This window comes from Mchenga conophoros, linkage group LG7, assembly GCF_057382185.1.
Source record: "Mchenga conophoros isolate Kocher_MC1m ecotype Shallow Benthic linkage group LG7, M_conophoros_male_GT1.1, whole genome shotgun sequence".
Lineage (NCBI taxonomy): Eukaryota > Metazoa > Chordata > Actinopteri > Cichliformes > Cichlidae > Mchenga > Mchenga conophoros.
The window spans coordinates 33,361,941-33,380,509 of record NC_140532.1 but is presented as its reverse complement, the minus strand read 5'-3'; the positions used below and the strand labels follow the sequence as shown (position 1 = coordinate 33,380,509).

The window sequence follows — 18,569 nt, the reverse complement described above, 5'->3', positions numbered from 1 at the left end:
GGTTAATGTTACAATTATAGAACCAGGCACTAAATTTAACTTGGAACACGGGGGTGTCAACACTTTTATCAGTGTTTGGAGTGAGATTTGCTGGGGCAGCAGAGCATCTCAGGTGTCTGACAGGGTTGCGCACCAGCTCTGAGTTTTCACAATGAGCAGTCGTGTGTCTGGTATAGTCCCTTTCCTCCCACTGCAGTATTTCAACTCAGCAGGTTCAGTGCACAAACCTGAAAACGATACGAAAGTAACAACCAGCAGAAAAGCAACATCTTAGAGTTGGGGGCCAATCCTTTCTGCACTCCTGTGAGGGGATGTTTGGTGCTTTCTGCCAAAACATGAGCGGGACCCGTTGGGGAGTTGTTTCAGCAGCAGTTGTTCCAAGCCGTTGGCTGTTAGGTGTTGCTGAGGCTACAACAGAATTCCTACAGTTAGAAAGACAAAGTGGGTGAAGTGAAAACAAAGACTTTTAGGCCTATAAAATGGAGAGAAACTCCACTGTAAAGTCGTCAGTGAAATGAATGAAAAGGAATTAAATCTCTAATTCATCCCCCTGTGCATCAGTTCAAACATTGAAATAACTTTGTATAATACAACCACTGTTAAACAAGACTTGGCTGACCACCTGCTGTTATCCATTCAGTAACTGCAAATCAGTGTATGGCTTCCCAGATGGGACAAATGAGAACTAGAATGTCTTGGAATACTAAGCAGCCAGGTCGCGTTGTTGGATTGAAGACAAACCCTTCTCTGTGTATTTGACAATAAACACGTCTTATTGCCTGCGCACCACATTTTGACCCAGTGTAAAGCTGATCATGTTGAATGTGACAAAGTAATGATTAGACTAGTTTGGACAGTTGTGAGGTTTCAGTGTTCTGGCTAAAGCAGACTAATGTTGGAGTAACAAGGTTCTTTTTACTTAACTGCCAACTGTAGTGAAGCAAGTTGACATGGCTGAAAAGATCCAACAGTAGTTGTGTTTTTCCTTTCAGTCGCTCCACTATTTGTTTTCGCCCGTGACGTTCAGTCAGAAGGCAGAAGCCTGATGGATGCTGGTTTGAACACCTGTTGGGAAGCTTTTGTTACTTATAGTAACACAGCATGCTGTGGTGACACCATTAAATATAATTTGACTTCAGCTGAATCTTGTCAGCTCCACACGCCGACGTAGGTTTCAGGTGCAAGAAAAGGAGAATATGGTGACTGTAAATGACAGCAGGATGCAGCAGTCGAAAGACTCAGTAAGGGGAAAAAATAACTTGCTGTTTTCTTTCACTGTATTTATCCTCAGCCTGTTTAGTTTTGGCCTAAGGAAAAGCAAATGCATAAGTGATGTCATCTTAAAGACCTTTGTTACACTTTGATTTTGTTATTTGGTAAAATAATTAAGTTGAACTTTGTTTTTGGGTTGGGTTTTTGTTTTTGTTTTTTTTTTTTTAACCCATAAAATGATTCGGGGACTTCATATTTTAGCGCTGGTAATGAATTTGTACCAGATGTATACAAATGCCCGTAACAATGTATTGGATTGGACCACAAGTGGAAAAAGTAGTTATAGGTCACCAATTTTTAAAAGTATCAATACTCAACAGTAAAAACTGACACTGGACATTATTTTACTGTTAATACAAGAGCACGAAACCCCATTAGGGGCTCCAAAGGACACGAAGGGCCAGTCAGGCAAAACGCTTAAAATAATGGGGGCGCAAACAAGGTTGGTGAGCTGCAGGTTAACACTCCTGTTATGTTGCAGGTCAGATTGACCCAGAACAGAAGAGATGTCACATGTCATCTGCATCACTACAGAAAATGAAACTAATCATAATTATAAAAGAAAATTGTAAAATCAATGCCAGTGTTTCTGACACTTTTCGATGAGTAAATTTCTCCCGGGTCAAATTAACCCAGAAGCATAACTCGTGTTCCTGGAAACCAACATAACAGGAGGGTTAGGAGTATTTGGGAGTGCTTTCAGAACTCAACCGCTCCTGTCAAAAAGCAGCTCTCATAAAGTTGTGCGTATGTAAAAAGTGTGCCTGTCCATCCACTAGCTTGGTTACAAAATGCAATTACAAATGCAACATACGCAGCACATACGTAGGCCATCAAGCAAATGTTAGAGGTCTGTATTGCAACATTATCAAGGTTTGAGCACAAAACAATGGAATAGAAAATATTTATGAATGGGAACTTGTATATAACTGGTGTTTAAAAATTCACGTTCATAGATATTATTTATAATCAGAGGTGTTGTTTGTGTATTTATGAACATTAACTGACGAGTTGTTAGAGAAGCTTGAAGTGGTGAGACTCTCTACTGTAGTAACACATTTGAGGAGAATAACAACCCCAGGATAAACGGGAATGTTGGCAGGTGAGAGTATGGTCCGGTGGGTTGGAGGAGCCACATTCCCAAGTTTAAGAACAAAGTAACTTTCAGTTGCCATTTAACTGCCCCCCCTTTTTTTTTTTTTTTTTTTTTTTTTTTTTTTTTTTTTTCTTTCACCCCTGATTGAAGTCATGAAACTCATCTAAGTGTTTTTCTCTGAAATCAGCTTGAGCTTTTGTACGGTTTATGCTCTACAAAAGCTTGTAGTGCATGTCTCACTTTTCACTTGGAAAAGTGTCTCGGTCAACTGAAGGTCTTGACAGGGATATCAGTTTGCAGTCTGTGTGAGAAGTTCCAGTCATAACTACAGTGGTGTACGTGCCAGTCAACACTGCTACTGTAGCATTTATCGCTGTACTGTTTGACCAGCTGTTGCTCATGACTTTACAGCAGGCAACAGAGTGACGTCGTCTGAGTGGCTACATGCCTGTTTTTCCTTCACATTTGCATGAAGGACTTTTGTACTGCAGTTGCATTTCTGGAAATTATTTCGGTTTATTTCCCTGTACAAAAACACTTGAGACCTCTTGGTAAACAGAACTTGCAGAACAGGCGTAGTTTCACTATGTGGATCTTGGCAGGATTCTTCCATGTTTGCTTTGTCTCAAGTGTCAGTTTTATGTGGCTAATGAGAGAAATTTAAATTGGTGTAAACTCGAGGCTTGGAAAGTGTTCATGATTGGAAGTAGCATTAAATAAGATTAATAATTTAAAGCTTGCTTCCTTGAAACAGTGTTAACATGTATTTAATCTTGTGGTATAATTGTTATACCAGTCTCAATTCCATTTTAGATTCTACGTAATTGGTTACTGGGAGCACTTATCAGTGTATTGAGGAGAAACTGCATGTGTATGTTAGCTTGGAGGGGCTCAGAGCTACGTTCAAAATCAGTAAAGACAAATGGACGACACAGAGCTGCCATTTGGTCTTTGATTTAATCACAGAATCAAGTCAAAGATTAAGCCAACAGCTGTGTTTTTGTGTACATGAGTGTTTCAGTTTTAAAGATTTTTCTTTCCTCAGAAGATTCCACAAAAAGTCCAGTTGGATTCAAAACAACAGTTTGGTTTTTCATAGTTCAGACTTTACAGAGTTAATAAAATATGAAGAATTTTCAGGAAAAGGTAATGGAGGTGTTACCTGGAGGCAGTGATTTGCCATGAAGGTTAGAAGGAAGGGTCCAAATGGGGTTTCTTTCAAAGCCAGCTTCACTGTGGAAACATCACTAGTTTATATAGACAAATGATTTATTTATTTTTATTTCTAGTCTAAAGGGAGATGAATGAGCCTTTGTAAGCCCCTATAAAGGCCTCCTTAGGCAAAAATGTTAATGAGAAATGTTAATGTCATTTGCTGTGAAACTACCATAATCTTAAAATGCCATAATACAAATTTTATTCAGCTCAATTGTAGTTTGTTGGAATTTACCAACTGCTAACTCAAATTTGACTTCAGTCACTTCATTGTTGTATACCTTGCTAGTACCTGGTTGGATAGGGATGGGAATAGAGAAGCAGTTCTCTACAAGAACTAGTTCCCAGTGGTGCAAGTAGTTAAATTTCTTGGTCTTGTTAAGCTTGGCATACACTGTGCGAAATTATTATTATTATTATTATTATTATTATTATTATTATTATATTTTTTTTTTTTTTTTTTTTTGGCCCATTTTGAGCTGATTTTTTTTCAGTCGTCTGACTGTTTTGGGGGTCGGCCCGATTTTCGGCTTCATCGTGTGTCGTGCATCGTGTAGTATACGTGGGGTAACGAGAAGCGATTAACACCTCACGACCAGCTTCCGATCATCAATCGCTTCGTCGTAAGAAAATCAAACCTGTTTGAAATCCTGTTGGCCATCGTGAGGGTGTCACCGCAGCCTGTCACACCACGCATGAGCAAACACAGAAATGGAAGTGAAGACGGAGTAGCACAACAGTGCAGCGTGTGATCTGGACACAAGTGATGAAAGCACAACTTGTAGAGCTTGCCAAAGTTCTACAAGTTGTGCTTTCATCACTGTTGTGCTGCTCAGTCTTCACTTTAATTTCTGTATTTGCTCATCTGAGCCTTTTCGATGTGGCCTCACAAAATTATCACGACCGCAACAACCGTGAAAATAGTTGGATGGACATTGCTGCTCAATCACAGCTGCCTAATCAATGTTTTTCATTAGCAATTTAGCAAAGTTGATGGTGGTGGTCTGTGTGTCACTCAGAGCGAGAGACAGATTTTGTTATAACCTTCATGTTATGGACGCACAGTGTGAGCACTGAGGTCGCATCAGAGCATCGGGCCGTATAGTGTGAGACCCTGCATCGTGAATTAGGAACTTCTAACCCCTGCGAGTCAATCGTACAGTTTGAGCAGGAGCTGAATAACGCGACTAAAAAAAATCGCAGTGTTTGCCCAGCTGTAGTTGGCTTGCCTATCGATTCTGCTTATTGGTTCCACTTCCACCGCAATCAGCTGATTTCAATTCATGTGTCTAAGTGGGAAAATAATGGCACAGTTTATAGCATGGACAAGAGCGTGGTGCATCCAGGACAGAAACAACTGCATTATTCTGCTAACACAATTTCAGCTATTTGCAAGCATCTGCACAGCCAGCCAGCATGCTAAAGTTAAGCTAGCCAAGAAAACAGTGAATGCTAACCCCAGCCCAGCAGCCACATTCTGAACTTAAACGGGTAACAAAATCCCAGCATATCATCTGAAAGGCTCAGGTCAGCCTGTCTGGCACCAACAAGCATGCCATTCAGTGAAATAACCTTCATTCTGATGCAGACATCAAACCAGCCTGCTCAAGTACTTTGTGTGCGCGTGCAGTGTACAGACAATGCAGAAACTTGTACTCTACTGATTAATGGCTGAACTGGAACTTTTCACCCTGTATTCTTAAGAGTGAAGAGGAGACTGCAAAATCAACTAGTCAGTGATGGGGATAAGTGTTAGTGCGCACACTGGCTCCTGTGCACTGTGTGTGCAGTGTGCAGCTGAGAGACCAAACTGGGTTCAGAATTATGTCAGTATATCACCAGCCTGGCTTATCACCCAAACTACAATTCTCATAGTCAATAATTCATACATCTGTGGGAGTCACTCTTCTATTCACCTTCATCTGCTGCTCCACCGAGCAGCTCTTATCACTGCACAGCCAGTTTTATGTGCATGCTGCTTATCTCCAGTGTGAGATGAAGGGATAAGAAGCGAACTTGATCTTGGAGCTGAAATTTTATGGAAGAAAGTATTGTTAGGGGAATATGTACCCTGGGGGAGGAAAAAGGGGCTTCCTGATAGTTCAGTAGAATTCTGAGTCGCATTTCTGGAGATGGAATTTAACCCCTTTTCTGGCCATAAAGGGGATCGTATTGTATTAGTAGCTGGCTTTTAAAATAAAGTACATGATCAAGAAAGTTGACAATGCTAAAACAAAACCGAAGACAATGGAAAAGATGATGTACATTCTGACAGATTAACCTGGAAAATATTTGCACCGTAAACATGAAAGGAATCTCACCACTGGTGTATAAATAGTATTTTGCTGCATCAAAGCTGTTGCTGTTCCAGCTAAATGGATTATCTAACAGCTTGCAATTGTATGGTTCTTGAGGTGTTGTGAACATCTGACTTTGTTTTCAGTCGCACCTCAGTGCAGCATAACGTTGCCCCGAGCCCTCCAGCTCTCACAAAATGTCAGTTACTGTCATTGGGGCCGCCACGAATGAACCTAAAAGGTAACTGAGTCGCTGCAGCCTTTAGATGATACAGTGTTTTTGTTCATCACATAAACATGATGTGCATCGTTTCCTAAACCCATGTAAAGGAGTCTTGCATTCTTACCTCTGCTTACAAAAGCACGCAGACAGTTGAGCCATCTCAGCTTAAATTGGTCCTTTTTAATATCCCTGTAGAATACATCATTCATTGGAACAGCACCAGCAGTCAGCTGGACTCTTAGTGGTACATTTTGGCCTTTTAGTGACTGCAGCAGAACGCCAAACATCTCTGCTGTTCTGTCTTTTTGATTTCCTGTGTTGTTGGTAAAGGGAGAAAATATGTAATTTACAAAATATGTTAAACATTAAAAAAATATATATATATATAGATATATATGATATATATATATGCACGCACGCACGCACGCGCGCGCAATATATGACGGAGCATGAAAATATCTAAGATCTGTTTGTTTTCTTTCCATACAGACATGAGGACATGCCGGATGAATGAGTTTAGCTGTGGCGCCGGCTCAACCCAGTGTATCCCAGTCTTCTGGAAATGTGACGGTGAGAAGGACTGCGACAGCGGCGAGGACGAGGTCAACTGTGGTAGGTGGACGCTGTTTGGCTTGGAGTGCACATGACTTCAGTTGATTTCAATAACTGGCTATTCATTTTAAGTGATGAGGATATTGTTCGGTGTTCTTGAAATCCTTTGGGATTTAAAACATTCCCAGGTTGCCATCAAACACTTGTGTAGTTTGTCACAGCTAAGCAGTGACATCTTCATTTCTCATGTTTGCTGTTCATTGATGAGCACCGTGATGCTGGGAGCTGCAGAAATGCTGCCGTGGACGTAATGAATTGAGACTATCACTGTGAAGCCATTTGAAGTCTCCTTTAGAGCTGCAGCTGAGCAGTTTTCTTTGCCATCTCATTAATATCACAAGTGCACATAAGTTCTTGGTGTGTTTAAGTGTTTCAGAAGTGTTCGAAGTACTGCTTATTACTTGTAGCATTTGGTTTCCAGCTTTTATTGAAGTATTAAAACTGCTTCTAATCGCTGGCATCAGTTTGCCGCCTCCAGCTGTTTATCCTAAATTCTTGCATAAACAAGCTAACGGCTTTTCCTGCACAGCCCGGTCTGAACGATAACACAATCTGACAGTGAAGCACCCTGTAGACATTTAGATTTTTAATTAGGGCAAATGATTACTTCACATAGACATTAAAATGGCTTGCATACTTTTAAGCCATATCTTGGAAGATTTTAATAATTGGCTTTGCACATTTGTGCTGAGTGCGTGACTCATGTTGTCTAAAAGGTGCCAATTTTGACTAATGTGTGACACTATACACTAATGTGTGACACTATACATATATCATTGTTTAAATACTGCTTAGTATCAGCTCTGAAGCAGCTGAAAACACTCAGAAGCTCAGCTACAGGTAATTGTTTGTTCCTGTTGAGTCTGCACCCTTGTTGTCCTTGAACTGTGTGCTGTGATGACTTACTGCAGCGTAGCGTGCTTAGACGGTGACCTTTTTTTTTTTTTTTTTTTTTTAAAGTGAGCTGCCACAATACAGTGTAAATCGCAAACTCAATGTCTCGCGCATTCTTGGAGCTTCCAGTCGCTGCACTAAACTAACACTGGTGTTATTAGAGAAAGCAGAGAGGTGCACACATGATGGGTTTTGCTGTTGAGGTTTTAAAAATGGCTGTGAACTGGTCATCAAGCTGGACTTGTAAACACAAAATGCAGTATTTTAAATATTGAATATTTTGGATGGAAGTCGTTAACAGGCACACAGCAAGTTGTTGACTCGGTTCTGCCCTGTGTGAACTTTTCAGGACTCGGTCTGTGTGTGTGTGTTCATGTGACGAATGTTTTGCTCCAGCTGAAGCGTGGCATTGCGCTTGTTAATCTGAGACATGTCCTCTGCTGCTTGTCCAAGGAAACAAAGGCTGAGGCTTGAAACTTAAGTTTAGCCTATTGTTTTAAAGCTGTAATAACAGTAAACAGAGGTCATAAATTCTAGCTTTAAAAAAAAGTCTTATTACTGTTACTGCATTAAAAATTCTGTGCTGTCAGTCCTTTCACAACACACTCACATTTTTCCCATAACCCTCTCCAGGAAACATCACATGTGCCCCAAATGAGTTTACATGTGCCAGTGGACGCTGCATCTCCCGGAACTTTGTGTGTAATAGCGAGGATGACTGCGGCGATGGTTCGGATGAGGTGGAGTGCGCGCCGTCCTCCTGCGGGCCCAGCGAGTTCCAGTGTGGAAACTCTTCATGCATCCCGGCCAGCTGGGTGTGTGACGATGACGTTGACTGCCAGGTAAGAAAGAATGCCACACACTAATTTGCAACACGCACTCTGACACAATTCTTAACTGAATATGGTCCTTGTGACCCAGCCTGTCTCAGTTATTTATTAATGGGAGCAGATGATTAGGGTCTGACTAAAGTATGGTCGCATGGCAGGAAGTGTTTTGGTGTTATGCTGATTCAAACTAAACAACCCATGTAGGAAAAAATTCTTATGGTGTTCTGATCAGTAAACCTGACCTTTGACCAGTGTAGCTTTTTAGCACTTATTTGCTTAATCTCACAACACTGTCAAAACTTGCCTTTGACTTTCTATGAGAATGTGTCGAACCCAGATCAGTGTTTGTTTTTAGGACCCAAATTTATTAAATCTAATGAATACAACCCAGCTGCAACCTCCAGGGCCAAAACATTAAGCCAACACAGATGTGCCAAAAGCAGTTTCCACAGTCTCGTGTTCTTTAAAACTGGATTTTAGAATAGAATTGGTGTGTGTGTGTGTGTGTGTGTGTGTGTGTGTGTGATGAAGTTGTGTTTAGAGTGAAATTCTAGTGTTAGTATCTTGAACTAATTAGAATTACAAGATACAGCGGTACAGTACCACTGTGGCGTCGCCAGTTGCATCACTGCTGGGCAGCAAAGGAGGTTGTTGTGGTGCTATACTATAGACAACATGTGGATCAAACACTTGATATAATTGACATTTATTTTTGACCATAATTGGTCACTGACAACATCCATCAGCACAACCATATTATGACTCCAGCTTGCTGTTCAACTGCCACAGTGCACGCCACCCTCTGTTTGGTACCAGAAGTAACCATTTTTAGATCAAACTACCATGACAGCAACTGAAATACTACAGATGTAGTGCCAAAATGTGGAGTTGAAACCCAGTGGATGATGTCAGTTTTAACATCTGTCTTTAAAACTGTCGCATGGACAAAACAGAAAAATGAATGCTGGCTCTTCAGTGGGAGCAGTAGAGGTGAGGAGAGGGATGAGGGGGATGTCGGCTGCAGACAACGAGTGCACCAATCCAGAAACTGCAAACTCGCTGAGTTAACTGGTCACAGGGCTCCTCCTGTGTCAGCATTATACACACCCACACACAAGCTGGAGGGGAGATGCATCTGCCACATGTCAGATGACACAAATCTGATCTTGCACTTTATTCTAGAGAACACTGAATGCCAGAACTGAAATCTGATTCAGAGGCGCTGAATAATGGCAAACTCCATGAAATGGATGGACATGACAAATCATTTTACATCAAGATAGTAAAAAGAGAACCTTTTGTCAGGGTTGCAGTAGGGATATGGTCTTAATTTGAGGCAGACTGCCAATCAATGGTCCGATATTTAACACCCCCACATAGTTATTAACTGATACTTACTATACGTATTCATGAAGAGGTATTAAATCATTTTCTGCTCTTGTAATACTTGACCCTTTATATGCATTGTCAACTCAAACTTTAGTCTATCCTTAAAATACTGATGTTCTTCACATGATGAATAAAAGCTTAAGCTCACTCTTTCCTTTTTATGAGGAAACGTTTTTGTACATGAATACAATTTAGTCTCTTCTAAATCAGTCTTTTCTTTTATAACATTAAAACTTTATTTTAAGATCCTACATTGAATAGGCAAAATCTGTGACTGAGACATGCAGAGTTAAAACTCGGGTTTCCTGACTCTGGCTTTGCATCTTCACTTTGTCTTCAGGTGTTTTTGTTGAGCCTTAAGTATCTGCGGTAGAGATGGCACGATACCACTTTATGTTCGATACCGATATCATAAATTTGGATTTCTGCCGATACGATAAGAATCTGATATAGTGTGTTTTTAATCAATGAAACTGTTTTTTTTAATATCTTGAGCATGACTTTATACAAGATGCAGCAAGTTTAAATAAACAACACGAGAAAATTAAGCTTGCAAAACTGGTGTGCATGGATGTGCGCGCCTAGGGATGTCATACTGCTTTCTTTACAGTGAGGCTACACACATTTAGGAAATGAGGGAGTGAACTTGTGCATCTTTGCTGTACACCTGCATTGGATTTCCCACATGCATTTCAGGTGTACAGCAAAGATGCACAAGTTCACTCCCTCATTTCCTAAATGTGTGTAGCCTCACTGTAAAGAAAGCAGTATGACATCCCTAGGCGCGCACATCCATGCACACCAGTTTTGCAAGCTTAATTTAGTCGTACCACCCAGCAGCCACTGACCTGCCTCACACACAAATATTTTCACACACTGCAGAACAAGTTCTACTGATGCAACAATATGCTGCATACCCATTAATTGGCTCACCGGACACAAACACTCACACCCACAAATATTTAAAGGGCTGTGTTCAGTGGGAATGTCGTTATTGTTCCCTCTCTGCTTCTCACACCCCGCCTGCCCTGTGTCAGTATTACGGAGCAGCAGACACGTGCGTTCTCACACTCCATTAATCTGCTCCCATGTGAGTCGGTGACTTTGTGAGATGATGAAAGTGTGAGAAACTCCTTCGTGCTGCTTCTCTTGCTCCTGTTCTGGTCTGTTTGGCAGAGATTAATTCTAATTAATGAGCTAATCATCAGAGATCTAAGTGCTAAATGCTTCTGGCTATGTTATCTGTGACCTGTATGCCCCCCTCCACTTCCAGATCATATGTAAATAATAGTGTGAGGAACCGTGTGTATGTGTCTGGGCTCTGTCCTTCAGTGGCTGATGGTGCAAAACTTGGTTTAAAAGTTTTAAAATGTCTCATTAGAATTATAAAACCCACAAATGGCCTTTGACATGCAGCTTGACTAAAGTTTCTCATACACTCAAACCAGACCCTAGTAAATAAGTTTGTATTAAAGTATTACATAACAGATGTGCTTGTTTTAACTTGTTTCAGAGCTGGTTTAATAAAGGACTCGTTTGCTTTTTAGTCATTGTATTTCAGATTACAGTGACTTAAACCTCAATTTCACACTTTAATATGAAATAAGCTGCTGATGGCCAGAGAATGTTTTGGTTTTTAAAAAAAAAAAAAAAAACACACCTGTCATTGCCAGGAACATCATCAGTAGCCTAGATAAGCAAATGGCTGGCCAGCCGGCTTGCCTGATAGGTGAACTGAGTCTGAGCCATCAGCTCTCCCTGCCAGGTTTACTAGCTTTAAGTTAGACACAATTTTGAGTTGGGAGTTTGCCAACAACTTTAGGATGATGCACTCAATGTTGCTTCTCTGCAAAATTAACTAGAGTTCAGACCTGTTGTATTTATGAATGGTGAAGGGAGGCAGTCTGTGCCTTCAGATTGTTGCTGTCTACTGGAATAATGTAAAGAAACCTTCACCCTCAGCTCCATCACCCACAGCTGTTGATACTCCAGGATGCCTCAGTGAAATCACTTTATGGAGGCTTTGTCAGTCGGCATAATTTTAAAAATAAATAAAATATTGTCAACATGAGTTGCTCGTGTGTGGCAAACAGTGTTGTTACACCTGGCTTGGCAAATCTTTTCTGTCTGCTTGGATCAGCTGGAGGGACTTAATGTTGCTGTACTGCTGTGCAAATTGGGAGTTTCTGTGAGGCAACTGGTGATGCTGTGATTAATTGAAAAGGTGGCACAATGGCTGTTAGACTTAACTTTTTTTTTTTTTTTTTTTTTTTCTCTGACAAGCAGTCTCAAGTCCCCAAAAACCTCCTGAATTATGATTTTTGCCCAACTGAAAGGATGAATGGTTTCCACGGGTGGTCTCTGTAGCTTTCAAAAGTCCAAAAGACAGTCAGAGCGGAGTCTGACACCACTACAATGATGCTTTGTTCAACCAACACCTCAGACCTTTAAATTATGTAAAAGTATTGCAGAGTTGCACATTTAAAAAGCTGGAACCATTAAATTTCAGCTTTTCGTTATATAATTTACATGTAATTTTGGTCAGCACTGTGCATTTCCAGGGGATTTATTCAAAAGCTTCAATTCTTAATGAAAGCTTCAGATTGAAAGTGTAAAACTGACTAAATTATATATGCTAAATCAAAGAACTCCAAGGCACTAGTTTCAAATAAAATTTGAAGTGCTTTTATTCTCATGACATGGCTGTGCTTAACTTTAAACTCAACACAATTCAACAGACAAGTCTTCCAAACCCTTCCAAAGACCACGTCAAATAGAAGCGGTTTGAATTTGTGGTTTGTTTGGGTTTTTTTGTTTTTTTTTTTAAAAGTCATTTAAATTGTGTAGAGTGTGTGTGTGGTTTTTGTTTTTTTTGTTTTTTTGGATAACTAGCACTGACCAAGAAGACAAATGTCCTTTTTAGACTGTACATGTTTGCTTTTTGCTCCTGCTGGCAGTCTTTAATCTGATGGTCGCGTAAGGTCAAACACTTTATTATAACCCGTTTTCCATTGTAACTGGTATTTACTTTTACTTATGGCAGGCTCCCTTCCAGAAAATTGCTAGAAGAGGCAAGAAAACTGCACATAGAAAATTTTGCAAACTGAATATTTGCTGAAATAAACATCGCAAAACACTTTAACACCATTTAACCAATCAGGAGGTCCTATAATATGATTATGTCAGTTTCTCTGTAAAGTAAATGAGTATCAGCTCTTGCGGTGCCCTAAAAGTCACCTTGTGTCCTAACAGGACCAATCAGATGAGTCTCCATCCCGCTGTGGTCGGCACCCAACACCCCCAGCCAAGTGCTCGCCCAGCGAGATGCAGTGTCGCTCAGGAGAGTGCATTCACAAGAAGTGGAGGTGTGATGGAGACTCCGACTGCAAGGACGGCAGTGACGAAGCGAACTGTCGTATGTACACAAGCTTTGCTTGATTCACAATCCCAAATAATCTTTAGCTGATACTGGACAGAGGATAAACTACAGCTTACTATCTGAAACAAGCAGTTTGGGCTCCATTTGATCCAGTGTTGTTCTGATGGGTAGCCTTTCCCAACAGCCAGTGGGTGGAGCTTCTGTTTGCACATAAAGTGAAATGGTCACAACGATTATCACCCACCATTTTGGCGGCACTTGGCATAGAGCCACTACTCCTCCACATTGAAAGGAGGCAGTTCAGGTGCTTGACATCTTACTAGGATGCCTGCTGGATACCTCCTAGTTGAGTAGCTTTGGGCATGTCTTACAGGGGAAACGGTCCTGAGACAGACCCCAGGACACATTGGAGAGAGTGTCTCTCGGCTGGCTTGGGAATTCCTTTGTAGTCCTCTGAGGGGAGGTTCAAGGTTCTTTATTCATCACATGCATAGTTATACAAGTGTATATAACACAGTGAAATGTAACCTGACATGCTCCTCGACTTGTGCAAAAGGGGGGAGAGAGGAAGAACATTATATATTATATACATTAGGTGAATGTGCAGTAGTAGCATTGTATGCAGCAAGCAGGTGAATTCTGTACATTAAGTGAATTAAATAAGAAGAGACAATATGAACATATTTAAAATTAAAGGAATTTGAAATGTACATTGTGCCGGTGGGTTTAGTGTATAAAAGGGTCCTCTCAGTCACTTATGGATTATGTGAGAGGGAGCATGAGTTAGTGTGTCAGGGCCCGGATGGCTTGGGGATAGAAGCTCCTCTTGAGTCTCTCTGTCCTTGCCCGGATGATGCGGAACCTTCTACCAGATTGCAGAAGTTGGAACAGTTTGTTGCCTGGATGGGACGGGTCCTTCAGTATCTGCGCTGCTCTAGTCCGGCATCTCCTGGTGTAGGTGTCCTGAAGCGGGGGGAGAGCAATCCTGCAGCAGCGTTCTGCTGTACGGATCACTCTCTGAAGAGCTTTTTGGTCCTTCACACAGCTGTTCCCAAACCACGATGAGATGTTCTGTGTGAGGATGCTCTCCACAGCGCCTGTATAGAAAATCCTGAGGATCTCTGGAGAGACCCTGAACTTCCTCAGTTGTCGTAGATGGTTCAGGTGCTGCCTAGCCTTTTTGGTCTGGACCTGAATGTGGGCAGACCCCTTTTTTTTTTTTTTTTTTTTTTTTTTTTTTTTAAATTGTCACATCACATGTGCAGGCACACTGGCACAGCACATGCGAGTGAAATTCTTGTGTGCGAGCCCCACAAGCAACAGATGTGCAAACACAACAACACAAACGAGCAAAATACAAGAATGGCCAACCTGAAACTAATAAATATATGTACAATATATAATAGTGTATGCATTTCTGGATGTTCTGAGGAGATGTGGACACCAAGATACTTGAAGGACTGCACCCTCTCCACTGGAGCTCAATTGATGATAATGGGCTTGTAGTCTCTGTGCTGACTACTTCTGGAGTCCACCAGCAGCTCCTTGGTCTTGCCAACATTCAGCTGGAGGTGGTTGTCCTGGCACCATGATGCCAGATTCTTCACTTCGTCCATGTAGGCCACCTCATTGTTGGAGATGGCACCCAACACCACTGTCATCAGCAAACTTTACAATGGTGTTGGAGCCGTGGGTGGCCACACAGTCTGTAGTGTAGAGGGAGTAGAGCAGTGGCGAGAGGACACATCCCTGTGGTGCTCCTGTGTTGATGGTGATGCTGTTAGCGCATCTACCCACCCTCGCCACCTGAGTTCTGCCAGTGAGGAAGTCCAACACCCATGCCCAGGTCTGGGCATCTCTGCTCCGATCGCTGCCCTCTGTTAGTCAAACGCAGATAAATGGCAGAAAGTGGATGCACACTTGGATATAGCATCAAACAGCTGTTCTAACAAGTGCTGAGTATCAATTTCTACAGAACAGATTAGCAGTATTGCTTCTGTAGAAAACTTGGCTTTCACTTGTTTTCATTTCATCTGTATCAAAGGAAAATGTTTGGTATAAACTGGCTTAAATTATTTCAGTGTTAAAGAGGTTTAATAAAACAAACCCTCCAGCTGTGGATGCTACACTCCTACGTTTCTTCCATTAATTACCTGATAATCTGTTCGTTGCCTATCAGTCGATGCTCTCCACTTTAATCCATGCTGTGATTAGGATTCAGTAAAAAAACAAAACAAGATGTCAGTCATCTGCACATTTTTAATTGGCTTTGTTTTTTACTTACAAGAGCTTTCGTGGCTGATAATTTTAATATGGTGCTCATGAATACAAACATAATTATCTAGTGATGTTTTTCTTTTCACTCTTTGAGTGAACCGCTATCACAAATTGGCTGAATTCAAACAAACTTGGGTATTTTAGTTATTCTGCACTGATGAATGGATTTTGAATGGTTCACTGAATAGTCACAAATGTTTAGTGTTTAAAGAGTAGCCCATGTCAGCACATGTGCAACTCATGTTTGTGTCCTTGGCAGCTGTTCGCACCTGTGGGTCGGATCAGTTCAAATGTGACGATGGAAACTGCATCCTGGGCAGCAGACAGTGTAATGGCCTCAGAGACTGTGCAGACGGATCAGACGAGGCAAACTGTAGAAACAGTAAGTGTTGTGTGTTGGTGTGAATGTTCACAAACTTATCACCTGAGTGCATTATCAGGATGTGGTTTTTTTGTTTTTTTTTATTTTGGGGGGGGAATTCTTCTACAACATGCAAGTTTCCATTTCTACATCTTGAGGCTCACCTGAGGTACCAACAGTGTTTAATTTTAAAGCTGCTCTGGGCATGCAAATGTTGACATTTTTCAGGGGTTTTTTGTAACAGTCAACCTCAGGTGGTGCTCCTTGTTTCTTCAAAGGAAAGCTGTCACTCTCCAGATTTGTGGCAGTTTCATTTTTGTCCTAATCTAGAAGATGTATATTCGGTGAAAAAACAAACACCCAATTATCTTTTGCTGATTTTGCTCCAGTGTAGTTTTAGAAACTTGTGATTACATTTGTTATGTAATATTTACTCTGACAGATGGAAAAATTAATGAATATTAAGCAACTTCAGCTTTTTAAAGCGCTGAATGCTTATTTTAAACAAGTCTAGTTTTAAACCATGAGGTTAGTGCATATAATCCCTGTGAGACGTGTGTCTGAGAGCAGATGTCCTGTAAAATGGGTCAGGCACACACCTTTAGCTTTGAGTTTAGAAGCTCTGCCCACATGTGCTTTTCCAGGATGTTTAGGGGCGGATAATGAGGAGAAATTTGGCTTAAAGGGGGAGGAGCTAATTTTCACACAGGATAGACTGAGGGCCTACAACAAGCCCTAAAGCAGTTTAAGTACAACCTTCCATAGTTGTATTTGCCTCCTTTTGCCTTTAGAACTGCCTTTGATATTTAATTGTATGGATTTTAGGTTTTACTGAGATTTTGTTCCATGTTAACATGATGGCATCAAACAGTTGAGGTCTTTACTTAACCACATCCCAAAGGTGCTCTTCTGGTTTGAGGTCTGGTGATGCTAGAAGCAGTTTGAGTTCACTGTACTCAACCCGTGTCACAAATTTCCATGTTCAAAAACTAGTTTGAGCTTTGACATGGTGCATTGTCCTGTTGGAAGCAGCCATCTGATGAGTTCATTGTAAACATAAAGGGATGGAGTAGCGATACACACGCAGCCTGTGATGTTTAAGCCACGCTCAGTTGGTACTAAGGAGCCCAGAGTGTGCCATCTCCTACATCATCACACAACCACAACTAGCCTGAACTCCCTGCTTTCATGTTTTAATTCTGACCCAAACATCCAAATGTTGAATGAGGTTATTCTTCTTCCTCCTACTCCTTCCTCCTCCCTGCAGTGACTCAGTGTAATGGTCCAGAGAAGTTCAAGTGTCGCAGCGGGGAGTGCATAGAGATGAGCAAAGTGTGCAACAAGGTCAGAGACTGTCCCGACTGGAGCGATGAACCGATCAAGGAATGCAGTAAGTGTTCATTTTTATTTTTTTAATTAAAAAATGTAACTGAATTCATCCATGACTGATTTTTCAACTCCGGGTCATGCCCCTCTTAGGTCACAGACTTGCTCCTTTTCTGATTTTGACATTGATGCCTCACTGCAATGAAAAGATGAAACGTGTTCAGGAGATGATTTGCTTTTCAGCGAATTCAGATGTCTTTTCCCGCGGGCCTGAAAGTATCCGGGAGAGTTTATTTCAGGCAATGACATTCCTTCCTCTGTGCTACACATGGATTTATGCTGATAATATGTGGGATTTTTTTTTTTTTTTACGTAAATCAGTCCATGAATCTTTCATGCGTTCTACAGTTCAGGTCTAAATAATTCTCTTTCATGGATCAAACAACTCAACCAAAAGTGACTATCAGGCTTTCCACAATCAGAATACTAAATATATGAATTCAGCTGCAGCTCAAACAAATGAAAAGATCTGGAAATAATATAAAAAGAAATCTACAATCACTCATGAAGAAACTTTGACAAATTTGCATGACAATTCATGACTATTTATGTAAGAATGTTACAGATTGTTGTCAAAATGCATATTGGGGTACATAAAACTTATTCTTGGTGGCCAAACAAGTGTTCAGAGTGCTGAAATGAAAAGCAATGGTGACATCCTAACCACCACCACCCCACCCCCTAGAAATAATAACAGCTGTAGCTTGAGCACGTGAAAGGATGTTGGCCTGTGGCTCATTAAGCCTTACACCTTAATAAATCACACTGTATGTTCTTAATGATGGTGAATTTCAGCCATCTCTGTACTGACACTCTCTGCCCACAGACAAACTAAAGCACCGTGATCTGAAGTTTACGCCAGCTTCTAAGCTGATGCCATGCTGAGGGATTTTCTTCAGTTTGTCATGCATTTGGTTCATTTTCTTCTATTTCAGCTTCGGGAGGTTTTTAGAGATTTGCTCTGACCACCCAGAACATGTGCTTACTGTTGTGATTGCAGGGTTCTGGGAGATCAGTCTCTCCCTGCTGTTGGGTTTATTCTCATAATAATTATAGTTGTGCATTTTAAGATTTCAACAAGCGCACTAATTACAAACATGGTCTTTGTGCTGTAAGTACAGCCTTTGACTTTGTGCTGATGTAAATGATGGTCAGCCAAGTGCATGTTAAAGGAGGTTAATCCTGACAAGGATAGCAGTTGTTGGTTCTTGTTGCTGCCTGTTTCATACACATGCTTGATGTATAAAGAACAAGAGGACGACAACTTCAGAAAGCCAGATTCCTTTAATACAACAGGATGAAATTGCAGTTTTGTTTTAAAGCAGATTTAAAAGAAAT

General features: G+C 41.0%; 1 protein-coding gene across 1 annotated transcript in view; it reads left to right on the top strand.

Moving 5' to 3' along the window:
- vldlr (very low density lipoprotein receptor) overlaps positions 1–18,569 on the top strand; it is a 64,823-nt gene that overhangs the window by 22,246 nt on the left and 24,008 nt on the right. Inside the window, exons 4-8 of the mRNA XM_085278964.1 lie at positions 6,593–6,715; positions 8,243–8,451; positions 13,081–13,243; positions 15,744–15,866; positions 17,113–17,235. Coding sequence (XP_085135090.1) covers positions 6,593–6,715; positions 8,243–8,451; positions 13,081–13,243; positions 15,744–15,866; positions 17,113–17,235 — 741 coding nt within the window. The remainder of the gene's footprint in view (positions 1–6,592; positions 6,716–8,242; positions 8,452–13,080; positions 13,244–15,743; positions 15,867–17,112; positions 17,236–18,569) is intronic.